General features: G+C 39.5%; 1 protein-coding gene and 1 non-coding gene across 11 annotated transcripts in view; both read right to left on the reverse strand.

Moving 5' to 3' along the window:
• The window catches only part of dnah6 (dynein, axonemal, heavy chain 6), a 362,044-nt gene that overhangs the window by 308,952 nt on the left and 25,775 nt on the right, over positions 1–27,317 (reverse strand). For all 10 annotated transcript variants that reach the window (XM_069923917.1, XM_069923897.1, XM_069923911.1 and 7 more), the window contains 8 exons: positions 23,967–24,152; positions 22,428–22,678; positions 20,141–20,408; positions 16,647–16,781; positions 11,254–11,377; positions 1,317–1,437; positions 1,057–1,231; positions 513–713 (listed from right to left, as the gene is read on the reverse strand). In XM_069923917.1, coding sequence (XP_069780018.1) covers positions 513–713; positions 1,057–1,231; positions 1,317–1,437; positions 11,254–11,377; positions 16,647–16,781; positions 20,141–20,408; positions 22,428–22,678; positions 23,967–24,152 — 1,461 coding nt within the window. The remainder of the gene's footprint in view (positions 1–512; positions 714–1,056; positions 1,232–1,316; positions 1,438–11,253; positions 11,378–16,646; positions 16,782–20,140; positions 20,409–22,427; positions 22,679–23,966; positions 24,153–27,317) is intronic.
• LOC138752098 (U6 spliceosomal RNA) lies at positions 15,801–15,907 on the reverse strand. The gene has a single exon (XR_011350372.1). It is a non-coding gene; the product is annotated as a U6 spliceosomal RNA (small nuclear RNA).

Here is a 27,317-nt window from a genome sequence, read left to right on the forward strand (position 1 = left end):
ATCGAGTCTCAATACAGATCCCAACCCAAAACATTGACTAACTATTTCAATCCATAGATACCCATTAAATCTCTCCAGTCTTGTTTTTTTCTGCATTCTAGCAACTGCAGTTTTTGTGCTTGAAAATCCTGTTGTAACGTGACTAAATATCAATAATTAACAGTGTGAGTTAAGACTACAGACACTGCACACTGCAGCATAGAAGCATATGGGCAATTTAAATCATAATGTACAATAGTCAAAGAGTGAAGTTTATCTCCGGTGTCTCAACAATGCCGTTTCCCTGTCATTACCACATGGGCAAGGAAGTAAAGAATGTCAAAATTGAAATGGACAAAATTATTAATCAAGCTTTCATTAGAAATAAGTTCACTGCTGAAGGTGCTGTGGGAAATTGTTTAAGGCAACTGAAATGACAATTCATTATGAAGATAAATCTAGTATTCTCAGGATAACAAAGAAATAAATAAACATGACATTGGTAGGCAGAAAATTATATAGCCTTGACAAACCTCAAATTCACCCAAGGCAGGCCGGAACAGCAACTCATTATGAAGTAATTTCATGTCTACAATAAACATTGGCGTTAAAGCAAGTTCTTCTTCTTGACGAAGTATATTCTGGTTATCTTCTTCATCTAGATCTTCATCCTCATAATCTTCTCCAACAACATTGCCCATAAGAATACTCGATGCAATGTGTTGGGCAATAGACTAAGAAAGACAAGATCAATATTTTTCAGCATTAAAACATTGTGCACAATCAATCCTTTGTCAAACGTTCTTCATAAATAACTGGCAATTATAGTGTGTGCTTGTCAGAGCACATTAATCTTGGCTGTTCAGCTTTTTTTTTTTTACTATCTCAATACATATAACAAACAATGATATTAGACAACATAGCAGCAACTAAACAGAGTCCCCCAAACTGATGCACATAGATGCAGACAATTCCAGAAAAAACCTATAATAAGTAACCAAAATCATGCACAGATATTTTTAAGATAAAGTTCCACCATTCCCAAAGAAAACTATGACAAATATCCTAAATGACTACCTTCTTTTCCAATTCAATTTCTTTTTTTTGCTCATTAGTGCTCCAAATTCTAATCAGTTCTTCTTCTGGAATATGTTTCAGTTTATCTGCCAGTTGACTGTACAAGATTGTGATGGAATTTATTGCAAGAACATGCAATGTGTTAACGATGAGATAATCTGTAAGTCGGATGAAGCTACAAAGGAGAAACATACAAGACGGTGAATTACCCTGAAGAACTTGAGATAATTAAAACTGAACTTTTAAATGTTAATACTAACCAAGTTAACCTCCTGCAGTGAGATCTCTTGTTTGCTTGTCCTGTATAGTTTATTTTGTCAGATGATTCCGTAAGAATCCCAATGGCAATATTGGAATGCAAAATATCAGGTTCAGCAATTTCTACAAGTCAGAACAATTTTATTTTTGAAGCAATGTACATGATCAGAAAAATCATGCAGAACAATGTTATGTTATGTGATTCAAAACTATATAAACAAAAATATATTTATCCCAAAAGTAGTTATATAGATTCCAAATAAAGTTCTCCCCAAAAAATTGCAATTTAGTTGATGGAGATACTGTGCATACATCTTGTCATGTTCCATGAAAATTTTCTTTCAATGGGATAACCTCTTATTCTTCTAAACTTCAGGCAATTTAGATTCAATCTTAACTTCTTGCTGCATGACAAATTAACTGGTCTGGTAAATCTTTGTTTCACTCCTTCAATCTTAATTTAGACAGTGAGAGCAGATCTATATTCAGTAGAATCCTTGGTATCTGGCATAAATGCCAATGAGGAAATCTACAGGAAGGAGATAGATCAATTTGGTTTTTTTTTTAATTTAATTTAAATGTTCACATATGCATTAAAATTATACCCAAATGTCTTGTTCAAAATACTAATGATTAATACATAAAATTTTAAACCTCCCCCCTATAGAATTTAGCCCCAAAGAAAAAAAAAGAAAACATCTGGACATTGTTGAATAAAAATTAAAATTAATAAAAGGTATCAGAAGACCTGATTACAACCTAATTCCTGCAATTTGAAGATTTGGTTCCCAATTCTTTTGAAATTTTCATATTTATTCCATAAATTATATGTAATCTTTTCGAGTAGTATACAACTGTATTTCAGCATGCCATCTATCCATTCCAAAATAAACATCAGGTTTCCTTGTTACTGCTATGCATTTTCTCACCACTTCTAGGGCAATCTTTATAAATTCTTTTTGATATTTATTTAATTTCAATTACAATTCTGGATCAAATATATTCCCAAGTACAAAAATACTTGGATCCTTCAGAAATTTAACTTTTGTGACTCGTTCTGAAAAAACCCCAATACTATCCAAAAAGGTCTTAAATTTAGACATATCTAGGTAGAATGTAAAAAAAGTACCGATATCCTGATTACATCTAAAACCTTTATCTGAAAAATTTTAATTCAATCCATTTAATTTCTGAGGAGTAAAGTATAATTGAAGTAAAAAATTATATTATACCATCCCATAATGAACATTTATTGTATTGGTCATATTGTCACGACAAAGTTCTAGCTAAATTTTCTCCCTAACATTTATATTTAAATCTATCTCCCATCTTTGTCTTGATGGATCAGTGAGTTGAGTGGTGTCACACCAACAACCTTGCACTCAACATTAGCAAAACCAAGCAAATAAGAAGTCAGGATAACTTGTCTTTTTTTTTTAATTTGTTTAATTTTTCACACTTGTTTTTATCGAGGCCTTAGCAATGGAGAGGGTCTATTCTGGAGCCTCCATGTCAATGCAATCATGAAGAAAGCTCACCAGCAGCTATACTTTGCGAGGAATTTGCAGAGATTCGGTTTATCACCAAAGACACTCGAAAAATTCTACATTTGTACCATGAAGAGCATTCTGGCTGGTTACATCAGTGTCTGGAGTGGAGATGCTGATGCTCAAGACAAAAAAGAAACTCCAGAGGGTTGTTAACTCAGCCTGTGAAATCACAGGCACCAGGCTTCACTGCATCAAGGATATCTCCAAGAGGCAGTGTCATAAGAAGGCAGCCTCTATCCTCAAGGACCCCCATCACCCAAGCCTCTTCACTCTGCTACCATCGGGGAAGGAGGTACAGGAGTTTGAAGATGAAGACTCAGTGGCACAAGGACAGTTTCCTTCCCTCTGCCATCAGATTCGTGAATGGACAATAAACAACAGATACTGCCTTACTTTGACATTCTCTTGCACTATTTTTATTTACTGTATAATGTGGTTTAAATCAATATTTAAACTGTGATTCTGCCACTAAACAATGAATTTTGTGACATATGAGAATAAATTCTAAATTCTGATTCTATAGGGGTTGGTAGATGCCAGATGAGTGTATTGCCATTTGCTTGAGATTGGTGTTGCATAATTGGCAAACTTCACCACTAGGGTGTGCCAATTTTAAACTTAAGAATTTTTTATCTATTTATTTTCCACATGTTTTTTGCCAGTTGCTTGAGGCTACTGAACACTTGAATTCTGGATAACAAGAATTTTACTGTATAATATTCCAGATGCAGGATCATCAAGGCCTAATATAAATGAAGCAAGATATCTCTACCTTTGCACTCAAATCCTCTTATAATAGAGATCAACAAATAATTTGGCTTCATAATTGATTGTTGTACATGAATGTTAAGTTCCAGGGCTTTATGACAAGGACGTCAGGTTTCTCTGAAACCAACACCTTTCAAATACATAGCATTTAAAAGGTGTCACTAATGGGCATGCCAGAGGCAGCTACACATAACCACATATAATTAAAGCACAAAACATGTAGCATTATGGAGTCAAATAGTTTCTCAGAGGAGCATGCTATTGTAGAACCAAAATTGAAATCACGAATTTTGGCAGAAATTGAAAAATTAGAAAAATTCTAAAATCTGCAAATGCTGGGGTTGAATGTAAAACACAAACAATGGTCATATTGAAAGATATGTTCAGGGAGAAAGTCAACAAGATATACACTAGACACATGCTGGCTATCCTCAGATAGTGACCCAGAGAATTGAGCAATGAGTTCCTCTGGGCTCCACGAGGGCTCACATGAGCTTACAACTTTCAGCCAGCATCAACCACCAAATACACGGGGGAGTCACGTGATGGAGTAGTGGCCGGACGGTGAACTCCAGCCCTCTCCAGAAAAGTCGGGAAAAACAAAGGAAAACACAAAGGCACAGAAATAAAAGTTACAGAAAAGTGAGTATAAAGGTGGAAAGAAGATGGCGACAAAAAAAGAAAAATCGAAAGCAACGGTAAGAAGAGAGGAAGAGAAGACAAAGGAGGAAAAAGGTGAAGGCCTTACCTGTCCGAAGAGGCCCGCTGCGGAGAGAGAAACCCGCTCCCTCAGGTCGGTAAATAATGGACTACAAAAATGGCTCGCAGAGCCGAGTAAAAGTGCGCAACCGCGCATGCGCGATACTTCGCGCATGCGCGATGCGAATGAGAAAAATACACCGACGGGAGGGGGGACCAGCTGGGGAGTCGATCTCCACAGCCGGCAACGACAGCTGCAGAACACCTGCAGCAAGAAGAGACCACAGAAGACAATAGAAACAAGAAAGAAGAGGAGGAAAGGGCACCAAAGAAACAACAGATGGTCAACCCAAAGGAAGAAGAAGAGGAAGAGGAAGAGTACAGGGAAATAGAAGAAGAAAAGAAAGGCAAGGTAAAGGATATACTTGCTCTTATTAAAGGATACATGGAGTCATTTAAAGAATGGCAAACACAGGAATTTAAGGATTTAAGAAAAAGAATAAACAACACAGAAGAGAAAATAAATAAAATGGAGATGACCTTAACAGAAATGGGAAAGAAAATGGACAAGATGGAAGAGCGGGCAGTAGCAGCAGAAATGGAGGTAGAAGACTTAAAAAAGAAATTGGAGGAATCTAATAAAAAAACTAAAGAGACACAAGAACTACTAGCTCAAAAAATAGATACAATGCAAAACCATAACAGAAGAAATAACATAAAGATAGTGGGCCTTAAGGAAGATGAAGAAGGCAAGAATATGAGGGAGTTTATAAAAGAGTGGATCCCTAAGACCCTAGGATGTCCAGAACTACAGCAAGAAATGGAAATAGAAAGGGCACATAGAGTATTGGCCTCTAAACCACAACCACAACAAAAACCAAGATCTATTGTAGTAAAATTCCTAAGATATACTACAAGAGAAAAGGTACTGGAGAAGACAATGGAAAAAGTAAGAGAGGGCAACAAACCACTGGAGTATAAAGGGCAAAAAATCTTCATTTATCCAGATATAAGTTTTGAACTCCTAAAGAAGAGAAAAGAGTTCAATACAGCAAAGGCGATTTTATGGAAGAAAGGGTATAAATTTATACTAAAGCATCCAGCGGTATTGAAAATATTTATTCCAGGACAACAAAACAGACTATTCTCGGATCCAGAAGAAGCACGAAAATTTGCAGAACAATTACAAAAATAGACTGAGGGAGGAAGACGGGTAATGAGAGTTAAAATGATCACGATTGATATGTTTGTGGGTAAAGACAAAAATAGACTGAGGGATGAAGACGGGTAATGAGAGTAAAAATGATCACGATTGATATGTATGCGGGTAAAGAGGTATAAGAGTGAATAGAGACAATGAGCATACATGAATGTATCTGTACTTAGAGGAAAATATAGATAGTATAGACAAGAATTAATAAGGGAAGGTAATGGAATAGAGAGAATAAGGAGGGAATTAAAAGAGTGACCTTTGTGACATATGAAAAGTGAAATATTTTCTGGGGGAGGCGGGGTGGGGGGAAATAGCGGTCACTGCAAAATCAGTTGACGCTTGCGAGTGGATTCGCAAATCCAAATGGAGAGGGGAGATGTGGTTGTCCGACAAGGGATAAAGGACAACTCAGGAGGTGAAGGGGAGATTGGGGATAAATAAGATAGAAATAGGAGAATAAGGAAAATGTTGGATGTTGTAGAAATGTTGTCTTATAAAGAGTTGAAAATAAGAAAACAGAAATGGAAAAGGAGGAAAGGTAATGATGGAAAAACGGAAAGAGAAGATAAACAAAATATAAAAGGGCTACGCTGAACTATATGTCTTTAAATATTAATGGAATACATAACCAAATTAAAAAGGAAGAAACTACTAAATTTAAATGAATAAATGTATTCCATTAGAAAAAATAACATATAGGTTAAGAAATAATATTGAAATATTCGAACAAGTATAGGAGCCTTACATTAAATACAATAGCGAAAACCTACCGGGGACAAACATTACCTAAGTTGATGGAAGGAGAAGGAAAGAAAAGAATGGACTCAGTAGAATTTCTGGTGTAATTTTGTTGAATGACAACATTGTCTGACTGGCTTAATGCAACCTAGATTGTATACCTAAAATGGATGAGAGGGGGGGGTGGGGGGGTGGCTTGGGAGGAGGGGGGGGGAGAAAAAGTCACTGTATATGTGTGAAAAAGAAATAGTGTATATCATGGCTAATGTGATTTATGGTGTAAAAAATAAAAAAATTTAAAATAAAACCACCAAATACACAAAGGACATGATCCGGGATACCTATGTCATGGGTGTCAGATCAGACTACATGTGCCAGAAACTATCTGAGCAGAGTAAGTTGGACTCAAAGGGAGCGATCAACCTAGTGAAATCACTGGAGATTGCCCTCTGTAACATGGAGGCTTACTCGACGAATGGTGTGGCAGACTCATGGTCCACATGGGTGCCACCATTTTGGGCCACAGGACTGCAAACCGGCAGTCTGCTACCACATCCAGCTAGTGAGTTCACCACACCCACAGTCTCCCAACAGTACCTGAAGTGCTACTTCTGTGGCCAGCCAAAGCATCCCCGTAAATGCTGCCCGGCAAAAGATGTGATGTGCTCCAAGTGAAGGAAGGGCACTATGCCAATATAAGCTGATCACAGCTCCCTTCTAGATCCAGTGCTGTCATTTGTGCAGCATGGGGGCCGCCATCTTGGATGCCGCCATCTTCCGGGGATGAGCGAGCCGCAACATGGGGGCCGTCATCTTGGACCCTGTCAACTTCTGGGGACGACCACGCCACCATTATGTGCGCTACCATTATGCTCCCAGACTACAAGTCGGTACAGGCTAGGCCACAAATTGATGCTGGCCTCCATAGTACTGGATCAAAACAGCCTGCATCAACTCTCGCAGTTGTGGGATACAACCACTGGACTGTCTGTGACTGCCTGCATTCCTGCCTGCCTACTGCAGGGGGCAATCCACTGTATCTGCAGGGAGGTAATCTGGGAGGTTGGCTCCACCTACTCCCTGCCAATCACCGGCCCCACATAAAGGCTCTCACCAGCCCTCATGTAGGCAGTAGAACACAGTGCCAGAAGAAATACTGAACCTCGTCTTTGTAGTTTAAAGCTAATTAAATTGTGATGCGCTGCAGTGCGAACAAACAAGCTCAAACTACAAAGACCGAAATACAGGTTTTAATTAGCTTAAAACTGGCACACAAGGTTCAGAATCTCTTCTGTTTCCATTAATATTTGTATTGAGACTTTGTGGCGGTGCATATCCTCAAGGAGAACTGGCCCCGCTTGTATCGCCACGTGGCGGGCCAGCCATGGGGAAATGGCGTCGTCGAGAGGTTTCTCTCTGACTCCAGCATCCCTCCAGCGCACACCCTGGGCAGTGATTATGACATTACAATGCACCAGGTGACTGAGCTCATGCTGCCCTTAAAGGGGCGGGCTGAATTTGAATAAAATTCGTCATTAATGACCTTCGGTGTGGCAGCATTGATTTCCTTCAGCTCCTGCAAGTGCCACAACTTTATATTTCTTTTTGACCTTCTCCCAACTCTTTCCTTTCTTTCTTTGATATATTTCAGGGAGGGTTGGTGGATGGGGGGAGTGGGTAAGGGTGGGAGGGATGAGGGTTTTTGTATATATACCACATGTAATTTTTTTTCTTTTAGCTTCATTGAATATTTATACATGGATGTGGCTTTAAATTCTTAAATAAAATATTTAAAAAGCAATGAAAAAATATTTTGAAAAACAGAAAAATAGAAAAAAAAGGGGACAAATATGTTTTACGCACGTCTCACCTGGCAATTCTAGGCTGCTTTGTGGAGAATGGAGTCATTGGCCTCGAAACTGACCGCATGCACCCCCTGCTGGAACTCCCCATCCCCTATAGCTTCAAAGCTCTGAAAAGATGCCTGGGGTTCTTCTCCTATTATGCCCAGTGGATCCCCAATTACTCAGACCAAGCCCACTCCTTCTTCAAGTCCACATCTTTCCCCTTGAGAACATTGCCAAAGTACAACACATGCCGTGGATGAATCCTCCCCATTCCAAGTGGGGAGCAATGCATCCAATTTTGCCCTGGCCGCCATCCTTCACTAGGCAGGCTGACCTGTGGCTTTCTTTTCCCCATACCGTCAGCCACAAATGAGCCTGCAGCTGACGTAGACATTTACCCCCTCCATAAATCTTCGTCCGCAAAGCCAAGCCAAAGAATCACCGTCAAGAGACCTGAAGTCCAATACTCCTCCATCCAGGAGGGTCAGGAAATAGTTGAGGCAGTAGAGCACTGGAAGCATCACATGGACAGCAGATGTTTTACCTTGCTCACGGATCAACGAGCTGTGGCATTTATGTTTAACAAGAAGCATTGGGGTAAGATAAAGAATGACAAGATTCTGAGGTGGAGGATCAAACTCCCCATCGACAACTACAACATCTTGTACCATCTGGGAAAGTTCAACGAACCCCCGGATGCCCTGTCCTGAGGAACACGTGTCAACGCTGTAGCGCGTCGAATGACCAAAGACTTGTTGACTCAAACCAAGGCTTTTATTAGCAAAAGACTGGAGCGTATTACATCGAGGTCGACCAGAGTCTTGTTAGGAGCACCCCTTTATGATCTTCCAGTAGGCGTGGCTATGGCTCTCAGCCGATCACTACTACTATATGTAAATATATACATTGGTGATGGCATCCTGTATTATCACAAATGTACAGATAAACCACTTCAAAACCCTCCACAATGACCTCTGCCACCCCAAGTCATGAGATTTTTCCCATTTCATTAAATCTTAAAATCTCCCATACTCCATCAGGGATGTTCAGACATGACTAGGGACTACCAAGTCTGCTCAGAGTGCAAACCGCACTTCTATCAACCAGACAGGGCACAGCTGGTAAAGGTCACATGGCCTTTCGAAAGCCTGAGCATGGATTCAAGGGCCTCCTCCCCTCCACCAACCACAACGAGTATTTCCTCTTGGTCATCAATGTGTACTTACATTTCCCCTTTGCCATCCCTTGCCCAGACATGACCACTATGAGAGTCATCAGGGCTCTGTGTAACCTTTTCACCCTGTTTGGGTACCTGTCGTATATACACAGTGACCAGGGGTCCTCCTTCATGTGTGAATACCTGCAGGCCAGAGGTATCATCACCAGCAGGACCACCAGCTATAATCACTGAGGGAACGGCCAGTTGGAGAGGGAGAATGCCACAATATGGAAGGCCATGCTCCTCATCTCAAGTCCAGAGGACTACCAGTCTCTCACTGGCAGAAGGTCCTCCCCAAAGCACTCCACATGATCAGGTCACTTTTATGTGTCGCCACCAAAGCAACCCACAATTTTTAATGTTTTGTGACTACTAGTCACAAAAGAGAACCACAAGAGAACATAGTCTGAAGTCCACACATGGCAAAGAGTTTTCTCTTTCCCCAGCAAGACCGCATCAGGGACCACTCTGCTATCCTGGTTGACTTCCCTAGGGCCAGTCCTGCTACGAAGCACATGGGGAAGGCCATAAAACCTACGCACTGGTTGCAGCACTGCTCCCTGAGGCACACCACTAGTCATAGGCCTCCAGTCTAAGAATCAATCATCCACTACCACTCTCTGGCTTCTAGTATAACCTCATCATGAATACCAAGCGTCTGAACCTTCCTGACTAACCTCCTATGTAGGACCTGTGAAAGTCCTTACTAAAGTCCATGTAGACAACAGCCACAGCCTTTCCTTCATCAAATTTCCTGGTAACCTCCTTGAAGGTCTTCCACTCTCTGAACACATCCGTGCCATACAACGTTTCATAAATGCTATCTGCAACCCAGCTTCTAGCACACTCTCAGGCAAGTCCATTCCAGGTACTCTCTCTTCTGTGGATGAAAAATGCCCCCACCCCCACCCCCACCCCCACCCCCCCAAGATTGCCTCTCATCTCTTGCACTGTCCTCATCAACACACGTCAAAATATCCAATCAGATTGGTCAAATCATATATACCCTTGACAATGTCATGCTATCTCTAAGTACTTCTTGCTTTCACCAAATAGCTATGAATTTTTGAAATTCTCTACTTAAGAAGGCTGTGAATGCGGAATCACTGAGTTCATTCAAGATAAGAGTGAGAAATTTTCAAATATTAAGAGAATGAAGGAATATAGGATTAGACATGCAAAATGCTTTATGAAGTAAAATTTCAGCTCTGATCTTATGAGACAGCAAATCAAGCACAAGGGGTCAAAATGTTTATTTTTGTTTATGTGAACACATACCATATATTTCAGCGTATAAGTTGACTGGCATATGTCAACCCCTATTTTTCAGCCTAATTTTAAGGGTTTTACGGTATATCTGGCGTATAAGTCAACCCCAATTTTTTGGGCTGGAATAACCCAAAAAATGTTAAAACTCCCCAATAACAAGTAACAAAGCTGTAAATTAAGTGCACATGGAAAACACCTCTGCCTACTGGGCAGGAGCAGCGACAGCCCACGGAGCTGGAACGGCAACATGGTGCTCCCAGTGGTAGCAGAAACCTCAGCCTACCAGGCAGCAGCAGCAATGGCCCATGGAGCTGGAGTGCTAACATCATGCTCCCAGCAGGAGCAGGAACGGTGACCTCAGGGTCCCAGGTAGAAGCGGTAATGGCGGAGCCCAACAGTGGGGAGGTGTCCAGGAGTGGCAGCGCCGGCGGTGGGGAGGTGCTTCCAGTATTGACTTATACGCCAAATTGACATCAATCTGTTTTTTTCAATGAATGTAAAATCTTAAAAGTATTATGTCGACACCCCCCACCCCCATCGAGAATTTTTTTAGTGTTTCACAACTCAAACTTATATGCCGAAATATATGGTATTTTGTTGTACTTATACACGTATGAGTATTATACTCAAAAGTACCTGCACTCTGTATCTCTGACAAATAATCATCTGGTATAAATCCAGCTTCCAGTAGAGCAGTGCAGCAGGCAATCTTGACTGTCTGCTGTGCAATTTTCCTGAATTGAGACAGCCGCTCAGAACCCTGTCAAACCAAAATAACAGTGAATTCAAAACTTACTGGTGTGGATTATCAATATGTTGTATCAATACAGCTCAATCTTTCTCAAAAAACTGATGGTGAAATATGAGCCAATTTCTCATAAGGTGCATGAGGAACACATGCAAATTTCCCAGCTCTCACTTGGAAAATTTGCCTTTTAAATCCATACCAGTTGAACCTGAACTAGATGCCGCAAGCTACTGAAATAACTGGGAGAAATTGGCTATTGACACAAGCTAAGGTTCTAATAAAGTAGCTTAAATGTTTTTAATTGTTTCAATTACTTCAGTATTCTGATATATGATGTGGACCACCCTGCCTACTTAGCTAGAGAAGCCGCAGGTCAAGACTACTAGTCACAAAAGAGAACCACAAGAGAACATAGTCTGAAGTCCACACATGGCAAAGTATATTTTAACCTTCCTCTTTTCAAGCGACTACCGAGGAAATGTTTGCCATTTGCCAATTATTCATGCGATTCTACTTCCACATAAAGGGCAATCTCCATTAATTGACTAATTTTGATTAGCATCCTTCCTATAACTGTCTGAATTTTCTATGGATGGATGGATGGCATATAGTTGAGTGTATATTTCTGTTCATTTAAAAACATTAAAAATTGTGGTGAACTGCTGTACACTCATTTATCTGGGTCTGCCTCATCCTGTGACTGTATCCATGGCTGCTCCCTCTTGACCCTGTATAAAGGCTCCAACACCATAACCCCTCCCCAGAAAGTCTGGGTCACAGCACAGGATGACCTTCAAGTTTATTGTAAATAAAAGCCTATTGTTCTGTAACTCCAGTCTTTTGAGTTATTGATAGTGCATCAATTTTATTTACAGTGATTTACAATGTTCCAACAATGGAACATTGAAGCCTGATAAGCTGGAGATCAACCCACAATCACCAGAAGCCTCAGACTTCTTTGAATTCTGGCTACACTGCTTTGAGGTCTTTCTGCAAATCTCCTCTGGAATCGTGGCCAGGGAGGCAAACAAGCTGTACCTACTCTTCTCCCAGGTCAGACAGCAAATATTCCCAATTATCATGGATGGCGCAAGGTACAGGGAGGCAAAAGACATACTCAAAGACCTGAACAGGGAGAAAGTCAATGAAGTATACGCCAGGGACATGCTGGCTACCCACAGGCAGTGACTGGGTAAATCAAGCGATTAATTCCTCTGGGACCTGCAGGGACTCACACAAGCATGCAACTTCCAGTTGGTGTCAGCTGCCGAAAACGCTGAGGACGTGATCCGGGACACCTCTGTTCCAGGTGTTATGTCAGATTATGTGTGCCAGAGGCTACTCGAGCAGAGTAAGTTGAACTTAAAAGGGGCGATCAACCTCATGAAATCGCTGGAGATCGCCCTCCATAACCTGGAAGTTTACTTGGCAAATCGTGTGGGGTCCACATGGGGGCTGCAATCTTGGAATGCAGGTTTACAGGCTAGCAGTCCACTATAGCATCCGACAAGCGAGCCACACACAGCCACGGTCTCCCAGGAGCACCTAAAATTCTAGTTTTGTGCTACTAAAGAACCCCCAAAAACGCTGTCCGGATAAAGATGCGATGTGCTCAAAGTGCAGAAAGAAAGGACATTACACAAAGGTTTATCAATCTCAGTTGCCTTCCAGTCCCAGCATCTTCTAGGGATAACCACGCCGCTGCATAGGCACCACCATTATGCTCCCAGACTATGAATCAGCACGGGCCTGACCACGAACTGACACTGGCCACTGATCAAAATAGCCCACATCAACTGTCCCAGTCTATGATGGACATCTCGATCAACAATCAGGTGACAAGATGCCTTTTCAATAGTGGGAGCACTGAGAGTTTTATCCACCCCAATACGGAGCAAGCGTTACTCCCTTAAAGCAAGGCCAGTAAGCAATAAAGTCGCCCTGGACTTAAAGTCCCACTCAGCCGAGATCCAAGGCTATACCACCATGATGCTAACCATGCAGGGCCCGACTTCCAAAGACTTTAAACTCTTCATTATTGCCACAGCTCTGCATGCCATTGCTGCTGGGGTTGGACTTTCAGTGTCACCTCAGAGTGTTATGATGCAATATGACAGTCTTTTTCCCGCCCCCCCCCCCCCCCCGACTCCTGACCACAGTCAGCAACCCGCAGTTTGTCAGCCGGCCACCCTGCTCCCCCATACCAACCACCCCCCACCACCACCAGCCCAACTGGCCTCACTACTCTCTGTACTGATCCTCCTCTGCTGTTCACGAACTTCACCCCCAACTGTAAACCAGCCACTACAAAAAGCAGACAATACAGTTAAGGGGACAGGGTGTTCATTAAAGCGGAAGTGCGGCAACTCTTCAATGAGAGGATCATTGAGGCCAGTACCAGCCCGTGGAAAGCTCAAGTAGTGGTGGTCAAGGGTGTGGGTAAACACAGACTGGTGATTGATTATAGCTATACCATTAACTGCTATACACAACTGGATGCGTATCCCCTCCCTCACATTGTCAATGTGATCAATCAAATTCCCCAATATCATGTGTTCTCCACGATCAACCTGAAATCTTCCTATCTCCAAGTCCCCATCCACCCAGAGGACCATCTTCTAAGCAGATGGCCACCTCTATTACTTCCTCGGGGTACCCTTTGGTGTTACCAATGGTGTCTCCATCTTCCAGCAGGAGATGGACCACATGGTGGACCAAAATAATCTGCACGCCACCCTAACTGGATAATGTCACGATCTGTGGCCAAGACCTGCAAGGTCATGACACCAACTTCCAGAAATTCCTCACAACTGCCAAAGGCCTCAATCTAACCTACAACAAGGTTAAATGTGTTTTCTGCACTACCTGCCTGGCTGTGTTGTTGAGAATGGAGTCAATAGCCCCGACACCGACTGCATGCGTCCCCTGCTAGACCTCCCCCTCCCCCACAGCCTCAAGGCCCTCAAAAGGTGCCTGGGGCTCTTTTCCTACTAAGCCCAGTGGGTCCCTAATTATGCACACAAAGCCCACCCCCCTATCAAGTCCAGCCATGTTTGGGTCACTGGCGGGTCGTGACTGTATTCAACAGGCTTGTTGCCCTCCTGCATCCTAAGATGGCAGCACCCAAGGTAACCAGAACATGACCACGTTGTCGAGTAGGTAGGCATCCATATTTTGGAGGGCCACCTCTAGCGTGTTTGCTAATTCGACTGCCTTCTGTAAGTTGAGCTCACCCTGCTTCTACAGATATAGCTGGATCTTATGCCCATAACACAAGCATCTCTGATCAAATCCTCCGTGTTCACTACAGCCTTCATTGCCTTGCAGCCGCAGGCCTATCTGAGAGCTGTCAGGGCCTGACGGTACTCAGCACTCAATTCCACAGGTCACTGTTTTCTGGTAGCAGTACTGGCTTTTCAGTATTCCCATCGCCTCTGGGTACGACTTGGTGTCCCTGATCATCAAATATATCAGGGGCCCAACCCTGGAATACAGTACTTGCAATCTGTCATCCTCTGAATGATAGTCCTGCAGGAACATTTCGAAGCAACACAGCCAGAGTTCAAAGCTGTTGGATACATCAGGTGATTGTGGGTTGAGGATCATCTTTTCTGGCTTCAGAATCTGCTCCATTTAACAAAAACTGTTGTCAATAAAATTGATACACCATCAATTATTTCAAAGACTAGAAGTTAAAGAGAAATTGATAGGATTTATTGACAACAGACTGGAGGACCGTCCATGCTGTTCGACTGTCCTGGACTGAGGAGAGATCTGTGGCACAGTTGCCTTTATTCAGAGGTCTGTGGGAGGAGCCTCAGGCACAGTCAGCAAGGGGCATGTCATAACACATCCAAATATATATATACACAGTGGTTGACCACACAGATGCCTCTTAAATGTTGACAATGACCCTCCAGCAGGTATTCACCACTCTCTGGGTGAAAAAGGTCCTCCTTAGATCCTGTCTGATGCCTTATCCTTTATTCTAAATCTATGTATTTTCCATTTTATTCACCTTTGATAAGCAGAAAAGTTTTGTGGAGACTAGTCTACCTAATCTTATATACCTCAATCATGTCCCCTCTGCTCCAGGGAAAATGGACCTCGTCTCTACTCTTCTTAATTGAAATGTTCTATCCTAACTAACAAATTGGTGAACCTTCTCTACAATCTTTCCAAGGCTATCACATATTTTCTATAGTGTGGTGCCAGAACTGCACGCAGTAGTCCAGCTGAGATACGAGCAATGTTTTGTAAAGTTGGAACATAATCTCCCTTCACCAGTATTCAATAAAGGCCAACATTCCATATGCCTTCTTAACCACATTATCTACCTCAGATTTGTACACCAACCTTCCTCTGTTCTTTAAGATCCCCTGAGGATCTTTTCATTCATAGTACGTGTCCTGGCCAGATTTTTTTTCTTCTTTTAAAAAATATGGAACGCTTCCTGAATTTGCGTGTAATCCTTGTGCAGGGGCCATGCTAATCTTCTCTGTATCGTTCCAATTTTAGTATATGTGCTGCCGAAGCGAGCACTCCTGGCCAGATTAAAGTTGCACCTCTTTTATCTCCATCTACAAATTTTAACCCATTTTTACATCACATCACTATCATCCTATCACCAAGACTGAACCCCTCCCCCCACCCCCATACAGTCAATAATTCCATTAAACAATGTCATCTGGGATCTTACTGATCTTCATCCAAATCATCCACATATATTTCAAACATCAAGCAACCCAACATCAATCCATGTAGAATTTTGGTGGTCACAAACCTCCAATCACAAAAGTTGTCAACCTCCTATTGCCAAGATGTTTGAATTCAATTTGACAGCTTGCCCTGGATCTCACAGGCCTTAATCTTGAAAATTTCCCATATGAGACCTTATCAAAGCATTACTGAAGATTGCAAGGTTTCTCCATTTAAGTAGCAGTATTAAATGAGATGCATTAAAGACTTCAGAAGATACATTCTGAGGCAAAAAAATACAGCTGGTCAATGTTTTGGTACCAAATACTTCATCAAGACATATGATAAAACTTGCTTGCTAAGACTTCAGACCTGTCTTTCTTCAACATTGGACCCGATTTGGAATAATTATGAGTAATTTTTTTCCAGTCCTTCACAATTCTCTCCAGCTTTTCTCTAATATCTCTAGACATGGAAGGTCAAGCTGCATCTGGAAATGATGCTCTTCACTTTATAAAAAGCCATATCAAAGCATATTAACTGTTTCTAAGTAAGGATAGAATTTCAAAAGTTGAAACATTACCTCATTAAGCTGTTGAGATTGAATTGTCTTGAACTCTTCCAAGGTATATGTATGGCCTTTTTTAATTTTACATAGAGACATGTCACTAATGCGGTAACACATATCTCTGATGTTGAGAAGTGCAGGCCTCAAAGACTTCATGGAAGAGAAATACAAGATATATTATTGAAACTGATAAGAATATCAAACTGAACAAGATTTTGCTTTGCTTGGAGTTTTATATTTCCCCTATATATGTAGAATGCCATAATCAAATTGAAACATCATGCAAATACTTTCTTACGTGACACTGCAACAACACAAAATACATGTTCTTTGAATTTTGATAATTGAAATTGCCTTCATTATTTTAGGCTGTCATTTGTTATTGTAGTTTGTCTGAACAGAAATGTTTAATAAGGCAGCTCTAATGAAAATTTGCATTTATGACACATGAAAAACAAAATAAATCATGAATTTGACCCAAAGATTTTGTGGGATACTAAAAACTTAACTAAAATGTTGACTTTTAAGGATGGTAATAAAGATAAATCTCAGAGCACAAAGTGGATCTTAGAAAAGGAAAGATATCTTACTCTTAGTTTTTACAACTTTTACAACATCATTCCAGTCATTGTTAAAGAGATCATCACCAACTCCAAACATTGCTGATATATTTGTACAACTTGGGAAATGGTGAGACAGACTTGAGAGAAAAGTTGCTCACTTTATCTACATACACGTTGGAATCTTGACTGAAGAGTTGATCAAAAGAGAAAGTGTCCTGCACATTCAGAATCCCAAAAAGATATCAAGATAGAAGAAAGAGCAGCAGATGGCAAGATTACCACTGATTCGAGAGATATTGAGGCAATTAGAGGATATGGGAGTTCACTCAAGAGGAAAATCAGAAGACACATTATGAGGTGGGGCTGGAAGATAAGGTTAAGGAGAATCTAAAGAGCTTCCACAAGTATATTGTGCAGGTATACCTTTTTACAAGGGTAAAAGTGTAACTTATGGGAACAAGTGAAATTTCTTCTCTGTGAAATTACAGGGGATGAGTGAAGTCTTATGAGTATTTCTCATCTGTATTTACTACAGATAAAGACATGGAGGTTCAGGAAATTGGTAAAGTAATAGTGAAGTCTTAAATATTACAGAGGAGGAAGTGATGGAGGTCTCAAAATGCATAAAGGTAGATAAATACCCAGAGTCTGATCACACAATGAAAATAAACAAGAAAATTGTGTCATCTACTTTTACACCCAAAGTCTGATCAAGGATATGCTGGGATATTCTGGAAAGCTAAGGAAGAAGTTGTAAGTGCCTTGGCATAGATATTTGCACCATTGTTAGACAAAGATAAGGCACCGAAAGACTGGAGGCTGGGTAATGTTGTGCCTTTATTTTGAAAAAGGCAGCAAGGACAAGTCAGAGAATGAGAGAATGGTGAGCTTAATATCAACCATGGGTAAGTTCCTGTAGAGGATTCTGAGGGACTGAATATGCATGCTTTTGTAAAGGAAAGGATTGGTTTGAATAGTCAGCATGGCTAGGTGTCTCACAAAATTGATAGATTTTTTTAAGATGTGACCAAGAAAATTGATGCAGGCATGGAGGCAGATGCTTCCTCTATGAACTTTAGCAAATCCTTTGATAAGATCTTGCACAATAGCCTGGAATAGAAGGTCAGAATGCATGGGATCCAGGGCAAGATGGACAATTTGATATCGAATTACATTAATGGTAGGATTTAGAGGGTGAGAGTGGAGGGTTTTTATTCAGAATGAAGGTCTTTGACCAGCTGTCTGCCACAGGAATTGGTGTTGGGCCAACTGTTATTTGTGATCTATATTAACAACTTGGATGACATTGTAATTCGCCTGCCTAGTAAGTTTGTGGATAACACCATAATTGATGGTATAATGAAGAGTAAGAAGATTATCTAAGGTTACAACAAAATCTAAGTGAACTGGGAACATAAGCCAAGGAATGGCAAATAGAATTTAACTTGGACATATGTGAAATTATGCACTTTGGCAGAACTTACACAGTGAATGGTAGGGCTCTGTTGTAGAACAAAGAGTCTTAGGGATTCAGCTACATAGTTTCATGAAGGTGGTTACACAGGGTGGTGAAGAAGGCATTTGGCATACTTGTCTTCATTGGTCAAAGCATTGAGTACAGGAGTGGGGATGTCATGTTACAAGTGTACAAGACATTAATGAGCCTACACTAACAGTTTTGTGCATGGTTCCAGTAACCCAGATACAGAAAATATATAATTAAATGGAAAAAGAATTTCAAGAATGCTACCAACATTGTCAGGCTTAAATAATAAGGAAAGACTGGATAGGCTGGGACATTGCTCCCTGGATTGTGGGAAGCTAAGGAGGAACCTTTTAGAGGTTTATAAAGTCATGAGAGGCATATATGAAGGAAATAGTTATAGTCTTTTCCCAAGGGGTAGGGGAATATAAAACTAGAAGGCATGGATTTAAGATGAGAGAATAAAGTTTTAAAAGGACACTTTTTCCAACAAAGGGTGATGGGTATATAGAACAAACAGCCAGAAGAAATGGTAGAAGTGGATGGAATTATGATATTTAAAAGACATTTAAACAGATACATGGATAAGAAAGGTTGGGAAAGCAGGGAAATTAGACTAGTTTCATCAGCATTAAAAAATTAGGCTGAAATGCTTGCTTCTGTGCTGTAAAACTCTATGATTCTCCATTAATGCCAGTTCTAATGGCCCAGGAACTGACTCCAGTGAAAAAAAAATATTTAATTATCTCACTTCTGCTACATCGATAAATGACAGTACAGCTACACTTACAATGTTCCATGCATCACAACTCTTAATGCTTAATTAACAGCATTCTAGCCTGATAATCATACATTCAATATAGGCTCTCACACATCACGTACACATAACTATTCAGTCATGGAAACAGATCAAAAAGACATAAGATGCATATTCAGTAATGTGCAATAATCTCCTGTAGAAAGTGGACCACAACAGATATTTGTAACAATTGACTGGATTAGAATCCAACTGCTAAAACTTGGCATGTTGTCAACAGGATGGTTATGAGTGTGGGTTCAACTGCCACACAACCAGTGGAGAATTGGAGATCACAGTGAGAAGAGAGTATCCAAATCCAATTTCCATTCTCACATACAACTTCCACCTCATTTCACAATACTCCCACTTTTATTGGTTGCAATAGTATTTAACAAATAAACTATGAATATTTGGAGATGCAATTTGCTGGATAAACAAAGCAGAGTTGGCAGATTTCTCTTTGGAGTTTCAAAAAACATTTGATAGGACATCACTTAAAAGATTTCTGCAGAAAAATGTGCTCTGCAGTACTTTTCCCTGAAAAAAAATTAAATTAAATTAATTTTTTTTTTAATTACAATCTACATTTCTGTAGGTACAAAAGCCTAAGGGAGAAAATTATTGACTAATTATTTTACATGAAAAAAGGAAATTTAATACTCACTGGATTCACTATAAACAAGTTTTCCTGCAATGCTCTGCGACAGCTGTTGATTTTCTTTGAACGAACATTTTTTCGCCAGACAGTAAAGGCCTTCCATTTGCGAAAAAGTGCAAAGACTGGAATCTTTGTAAGTTTCTTATGATACAAATATTCTTGTTCCCAACGAGCGAGGTCTATGAAATCAATGCCCTCGCTTTTCATGTGCAGAACTCCATCCTTACTAATGGTATAATATTCATTCATGTTGACATCCTCATAGGCAACAACACTAAAAAAGTAAATTTTGATTCAACTAAGTGATATTAGCAATTATTTCGTTGATCTCATATCTGCCTCTTTTTTTAAAAATATTGGAGGCCTCACATCATTTGTGAGTACAACTGTCTTCAGCACTCAAGAAAGACCTGTCAAAATTTCATATTGGATTTTTCACACCAATGCCAATGTCATAATTACTTTATCAAATTTAGATATTAATTATTGTTTCCTGCTCCATTTTATTTTATTAAACTTTTATTTCAAAATATTGTTATTTGTTCATTTCTATTTGATGTTCAGTGTTATTCTGTTTAAATCACTACTTGGGCTTCTGACTGACTGTACTACTGAATGAATAATTCCTCTGAGAAATATGAAAAAGTCTTTGAATTTAATCCCTTTTAAAATTAAGCCTTTCTTCCTATGGAAAATGACAACAGCTATCCAAAAGAGAGATTATTTCTCCCATTTTCAATTTGTTTTCACCTTTCTGCAGCACTGAAATTCTATCCCAATAAGATGATAAACTTAATGTGTGTTATAACCATTCTTTTTATTTCACACAGATATTTATAACTGTGTAACAAAAACCTGATGGAATACTGAATTCATGTAATTTCTGAAAGTTGCTTTGCAATTTGCCATGCCAGATCAGGATGAGAAATACCATAATGTCTCAGGACACCTGCTTAAACTTTTGTTAAAAAGATGGTACTTTTACTAATCCAGCATGATGTATTCAGGTGTCACCCTAGACTGCAATTTCCCAGTTTGATGTTATTTTTCTTTTTAAATCTTGTGAACTTGGCATTGGTACCAAAGTCAACATTTATTTCCCACTGTAATAGCCCTATAAATTATTGGCTTGCTAGACCATTTTGGAGAGCAGTTCAAAATCAACCACTTTGGTGAGAGTGATATGCTGACTGGATACGTTGGGCAGATTTCTTTCACTAAATATCATTAATGAATCAGATGAGATTTTCAGCAACTTGGTGATGTTGTGATCACTTTTACTAATATTAGCCTTCTATTCTTAATTTATTTAAGAAAGCAATTTCCAGCTATCTGTTTGCCCCCAAGACTCTGAGCAACTAGAACAACTTGAGCAACAGTTCTCCCTGTGTCTGTGTGGGTTTCCTCTGGGTACTCCAGTTTTCTCCCTCCATTCGAAAAAAAATACCGAAGGTTGTAGGTTAATTGGATGTAATTGGGTGCCACGATCGTGGGCCAAAAGGGCCTGTTACCATGCTGCATGTCAAAAATAAAATCACCTTAAAGAGATGTCCTCTAGTATTTTCTCTCTCAACACAGGAAAAAGGTGCTGGCTGTCCACCTTATCTATGCCTCTCAGAATCTTATAGACCTCTGTTAAGTCACCTCTCATCTTTCTTCACTCCAAGGAGAAAAGACCTAGCTCTGTTAACTTTACCTCATAAGACATGTTCTCCAATTCAGGCAACATCTTGATAAATTTCCTTTTAACCCTTTCCTTGGTTTCCACATCTTTCCTGTAATGAGGCAACCAGAACTGTGCACAATATTCCAAGTGTCGTCTATCCAGAATTTTCGAGAGCTGCAACATTACCTCTCAATTCCAGAACTCAATCCCCAATAGCCTGTACTTTGTTGTGATGTTCTATGTTCTATTCCATAGGAATAGACTAACCTAAAATAGGACCAAAATTTGCTCCCTGCCCTATTTTTTCTTCTAAATGACTGCACCCAAAAATGTTATCTATGTATATCTTTAATGTAGAAAATGGGTGCCTCCAATCAATTATCTTATTCAAACACAGCATTTCAACAATACAGCACCTTTATTAGTGCACTGAGGGATCAGTTTACGTTAAATGCATGTCTGTTTTGAGCAGCTTCATCCAAAGCCATCTGACTTGAGAGGAAAATGCTACCAAGTTAAGGTATTGGGAAATAAGAATTTTAAGAGAGGTGTGAATTAGATTTGCATTCAACAGATTTACTTGTGATAGAGTACAAAATCAACAAAGCTAAAAATTAAAGACAATACCTTAAATTATAAAAATCATAATTAATTGAGTGTTTAGGAGCATTATATTTCATGTATAAAAATCCCAAATGCTTATTCTTCCGAATGATTGAAATAATTTTTAATGGATCTTGAATGTTTTCCTTGATGACATCTTCTGCTGTACTGTACGTCAGTTCTGGAGGTGAAATCATTCTCATGCATGAACTTGTTCTACACAGTGCATGCAAAGGTGACGGTGGGGATGGCAGTATGCATGTCTCCATGTCAGTCTGTATAACAAACAATTGGTTTAAAATTAAATTAGCTCCATTCCACAAGCAGAAGATTATGACAACAATCTTGTTTTGTCTTTCGACAATCTTCCCTCCAAGGTAATGGTTTTGACAATTAAATAAATTCTCTAACTTAAGAAATATATCTAAGGTTTTCTCTAATGCTGCATCAGTAAAACAAATCAAGTATTCAAATACATTGAAACAAATTCATATAATGTGGACTTTATGCTTCACCCTTCCAAAGAAATTGATTCAAAGGATAGTGCTCAATTGTATTGAATTGAGTTGAATTGTATTGAATTGAGTACACTTCACAGAATTAATATTCCCAGTTGTACTTTCTGACACTTTTATTTGTTATGGAGAGAAACTTCCTGTTCATTGCTGTTAAAATTATTTTGTATCACATTTCAAAGATGCCATCTGTCAGAGATTTATATTCCTGTAATTTTTATACTTTATACCAAGGATTCTATAATGAAACATTCAAGTTTTCTACACGCACACACGCTTTAGCCCACCAAGTTTTTCTGAATTTTCTTTTTCTTGCTACATTCCCAGCAACTCCTCCAAGATACTAATTATTCACCCTCACAAAAGGAACAACATACAGTGGCAAATTAACCTTGACACATATAGATGTCTTTCTCAACAGACATCTTAGAACGTAATTATAAAATTAGCATAAAACAAACTGCTAAAAGAACTCAGCCAGTCAATCACCATTTGTTGAAGCAAAGAAATGTCTTCTCCACTCAAAACACCAATTATTCCTATGCCTCCACAGATGTCGCCTGACCCAGTGAGTTCCACCAGCAGTTTCCATTTTTTGCTCTAGGTTACTGTATCTACAATATCTTTTGTCCTCCTTTTATAGTGAATTCATCTACAATTACATTGTAGTTTTCTTGCTTACATCTTTCTGATTTTGTGTTTTACATTTCCTAAATAGAGAAGTATTAGTGAAATAACAGAAATGTTTATGTCTGAAAGTCTGTCAAATAATTAATAAAAAACAATTTTTTAAAAACTTAGACATACATCACAGTGATTGGCCCTTCCAGCTCATGAGCCCACACCACCCAATAACATCAATGTGACCAATTAACTTTCTAACTCCGTACATCTTTGCAATGTTAGAGGGACCCCTTGCGGTCAGAGAACATACATCCTTACAGGATTTGAACCCGAGCCACTGGCACTGTAATTGCGTTGGACTAACAGCTATGTGACTGTATTTTCTTTAATCAATGAGAATAAAAGTGTACAAATTTGTTCAAACCTGTTTTTTTCTCACATCAGATGGGAGCTCTGGAAGCCTTTGCCAAGGTTTAACTAAATCTATTGTCGGTTGTGAGCGTTTTGTTGATGTGCTGGGTGGATGCCATCCTGCTTTTATCAATTGCTCTCTATTCTTTGAGAATTTGAACTCTGGCTGATTGCGATCTTGAAAGGTCTTCAAAATGGGCTGCAGTTATATAACAGTAGGGTTATGAATATTTACTCTTAAGTTAACTAGAAATATATGTGCACACAATTTGGTAATGAAACAGTTTTGAAATCACATAGCACATTGTGTGCAGATTTATTACTTCATATACCACAAAGGTATAATATTCTTAATAGTTTAGAATGGTGTTTTACAATTTTCTGAGGAAGTAGACTAAACATAAAACCCAAAACATTTCAGACACCCACTGGTATCAATAGTTCAGTCATTTTTATGATGGTACAATTGTCTGGGTTTATTAATTGCCCAAACTCTGTTCTGATTGCTACCAAGCAACATGTTAATAATAGTTCTTTTTTAAGAGTCTAGATTTCTGACATAACCATCATTAATTTTATATTTACAATATTCACTGCTTATTAATAAAACAATACAAATTGACCAATGGGTTATTTCTCAAGATTAACTGGTAACTATTTTTGTAATATCATGTTTTTTTCCAGAACCCTTACTTTAATATTAACCATTATTGAAGAATAAAATAGGGGTAGAAGTAAGCTATTCAGGTTTGTTGCTCAATAATCTCTATCCCAATACCATGCCTCTGTTCTTGCCTCATATCTCAATATCTTCTGTGTTGATACATCTAATTAAATTAAATTAAACATACCTTCTTATTAAATACATTCAATGACTTTGCCTTCATTGTCTTTTGTGGTAGAGAACTCCATGCTTCATCATCCACTAAGTGAAGTTTCTTCTCATCTCAGTCCTGTGACTTAGCCTAATAACAAGAGACTTGCCTGCCCCTCCTCCCATTTCCCCCACAGGAAATATCCTCCCTAAACCAGTTTCCCCAGCATTGTCAAATTTGAATGCTTCATTGAAATCTCTTTTCATCTTCATAAACACCAGTGGATATAGATTTTATAACTGGAATATCTAATTTCATTAATGTTGTGCTATTCCAGGAATTGGTTGGTTAAACCAGTGCTTCATTCCCTCAATTGCAGTTAAAAAGGCCTTATACTCCACACAGTACTCATCAAGGACCTGTATAATTTTAGGAAAATATTCTTACAACTATACTCAAAATCTTTTGCAATGAAAGCCAACTAACAATCTGCAATCTTAACTGCTTTCTTCACCCTTGTTAGAAATTAAAGTACCTTTAAAGAAATTGCTCGAGACAAAAATTGAGAACAAAGAACATTTATTACCACAACAATGCAAAGTTGGGTGCTTCCCCTTACCCTGGGAATACACACACACACTGGGGATCACCCAACTTTTATACAGTTGATTTCAGTGTAGGAATACCCTCCCCCTTACATTCTTCTGCCTCCTGCTGGAGAGGTTTGGCATTAGGCAATCCTGCCTGCCTACGTGCAATTTCAGTATACTTGGTTTGTCCCTTCATGTCATTGTCCTTATTCACACCTTCCTGATTCTCAGGGCTACAGTCTCTTGATATGCAGAGTTGACTCATTCTATCTAGGGTTGGCTAATTTCATATGTATAAATCTGTGTATGGTTAGCTAATTAGAAATGTATGACTTGGTACTTCTGTCCAGGGCTAGGAGACCCTTATCTGATCCAGACTACCTCAACTTCCTACATTCTATTGTACCTTACCATTCCTTATCTTAGTCCTATGGTCTTGTCACAAAGACTAGAAGATTCTTATGTTAATCGTGCTGACTCTGCTTTCCTGCATCCTAAGCCCCAAGCTTATCCTGTTTGAACTGGTTACAGCCATTTTACTGATGAACTTTAGTTTCTTCCATGTTCATAATTTTAGATCAATTTTCCCATCTCTCACAATCCTCACTTTTCTTTTAGATCAGTAATACTGATCTTTCACCATGATCAGTGTTACTGATCTTTGGTTACTAGTATCAGTGTGACTGATCCCCCCCCCCCCCCCCCCCCTTTCCTCACTTTTCTTTTAGATCAGTAACACTGATCTTTCAAGTGTAAGGTGTAGTTTTACCCAGCTGGTCAATAACCGAATTGTAATGTCTGTGTAAAGTCTTTAGGTAGGGGAGCACCATGAAGGTCAGGGGAGTGAGTCCAGCTGCTTATTAGGGTTTGGAGTATCAGGCTCCAGCTCTCAGTAAAGAGTCTAGTCCATCCCACACGTTGAAACATTGAAGCAGTGTCTTTGAACCACCCGACTTTTGTAAGCGTTGTCCTGACGAAGTCTGTGAGAGACGCTGCCTTCAGCAGCGAACGAGTAGCAGTCTGTGAGAAGCGCTGCCTTCAGCAGCGAACGAGTAGTCAGGCGGTTCCGTTTAATTGTGGCTAGTATCTGATGTCCTCTTCAGCCCCGAACTCTAGGGCCACCGATCTCCGAAGGCTGTTTGGAGCCTGATATTAAAGTGTCAAGCAGCTCACGTTGTTGGAAACTGGTGCTCCCTTTCATGGGGTGATGAAAAGTGACCAAGCTGGGGGGGGATTGTTTCTTGTGATTTAACTGTGTGTTGCAGCTTGTCTGCTAACATTAGCATATATATCATTGAACTTGTGAGTTGCAGCCTGTCTGTGTACATTAGCATATGTATTAACTCTCTCTCTCTCTGTTACATGTACAATGCTGACTACCATTCTGTCTGTCTTTGTCCCACCATGTCCTTTGTGCTATCGCTTCAAAACTCCTGTCTTTAATACCTGTGTAGGCTATGATACAAATTAGATGTACTCCACTAAAGCTGTTTAATTCCCCTGGTCCATATTGGGATCCCTTATATCCCATTATGACTATACATTAAATCTATGCCCTGTCTACATTCTAAAGGAGCTGAATTGTAACCTCTGCTGCCCCTATTCCAGGGGGACTTAAAACATTAACGAACAATATTCCAAAAAATGAGTAAAACAACAATGAAAGTAAAACCCATTGAAAGCAGCAATAAAATATAACAATAACTGAATAAACAACAATAAATGTAAAGCTCATTGAAAACAGCAATAAAATACACAAAAACTGAATAAACCACGATAAATGTAAAGCTCATTGAAAACAGCAATAAAATACACAAAAACTGAATAAACCACGATAAATGTAAAGCTCATTGAAAACAGCAATAAAATACACAAAAACTGAATAAACCACGATAAATGTAAAGCTCATTGAAAACAGCAATAAAATACACAAAAACTGAATAAACCACGATAAATGTA

The sequence above is a fragment of the Narcine bancroftii genome, chromosome 1 (assembly GCF_036971445.1).
Source record: "Narcine bancroftii isolate sNarBan1 chromosome 1, sNarBan1.hap1, whole genome shotgun sequence".
Taxonomy (NCBI): Eukaryota; Metazoa; Chordata; class Chondrichthyes; order Torpediniformes; family Narcinidae; genus Narcine; species Narcine bancroftii.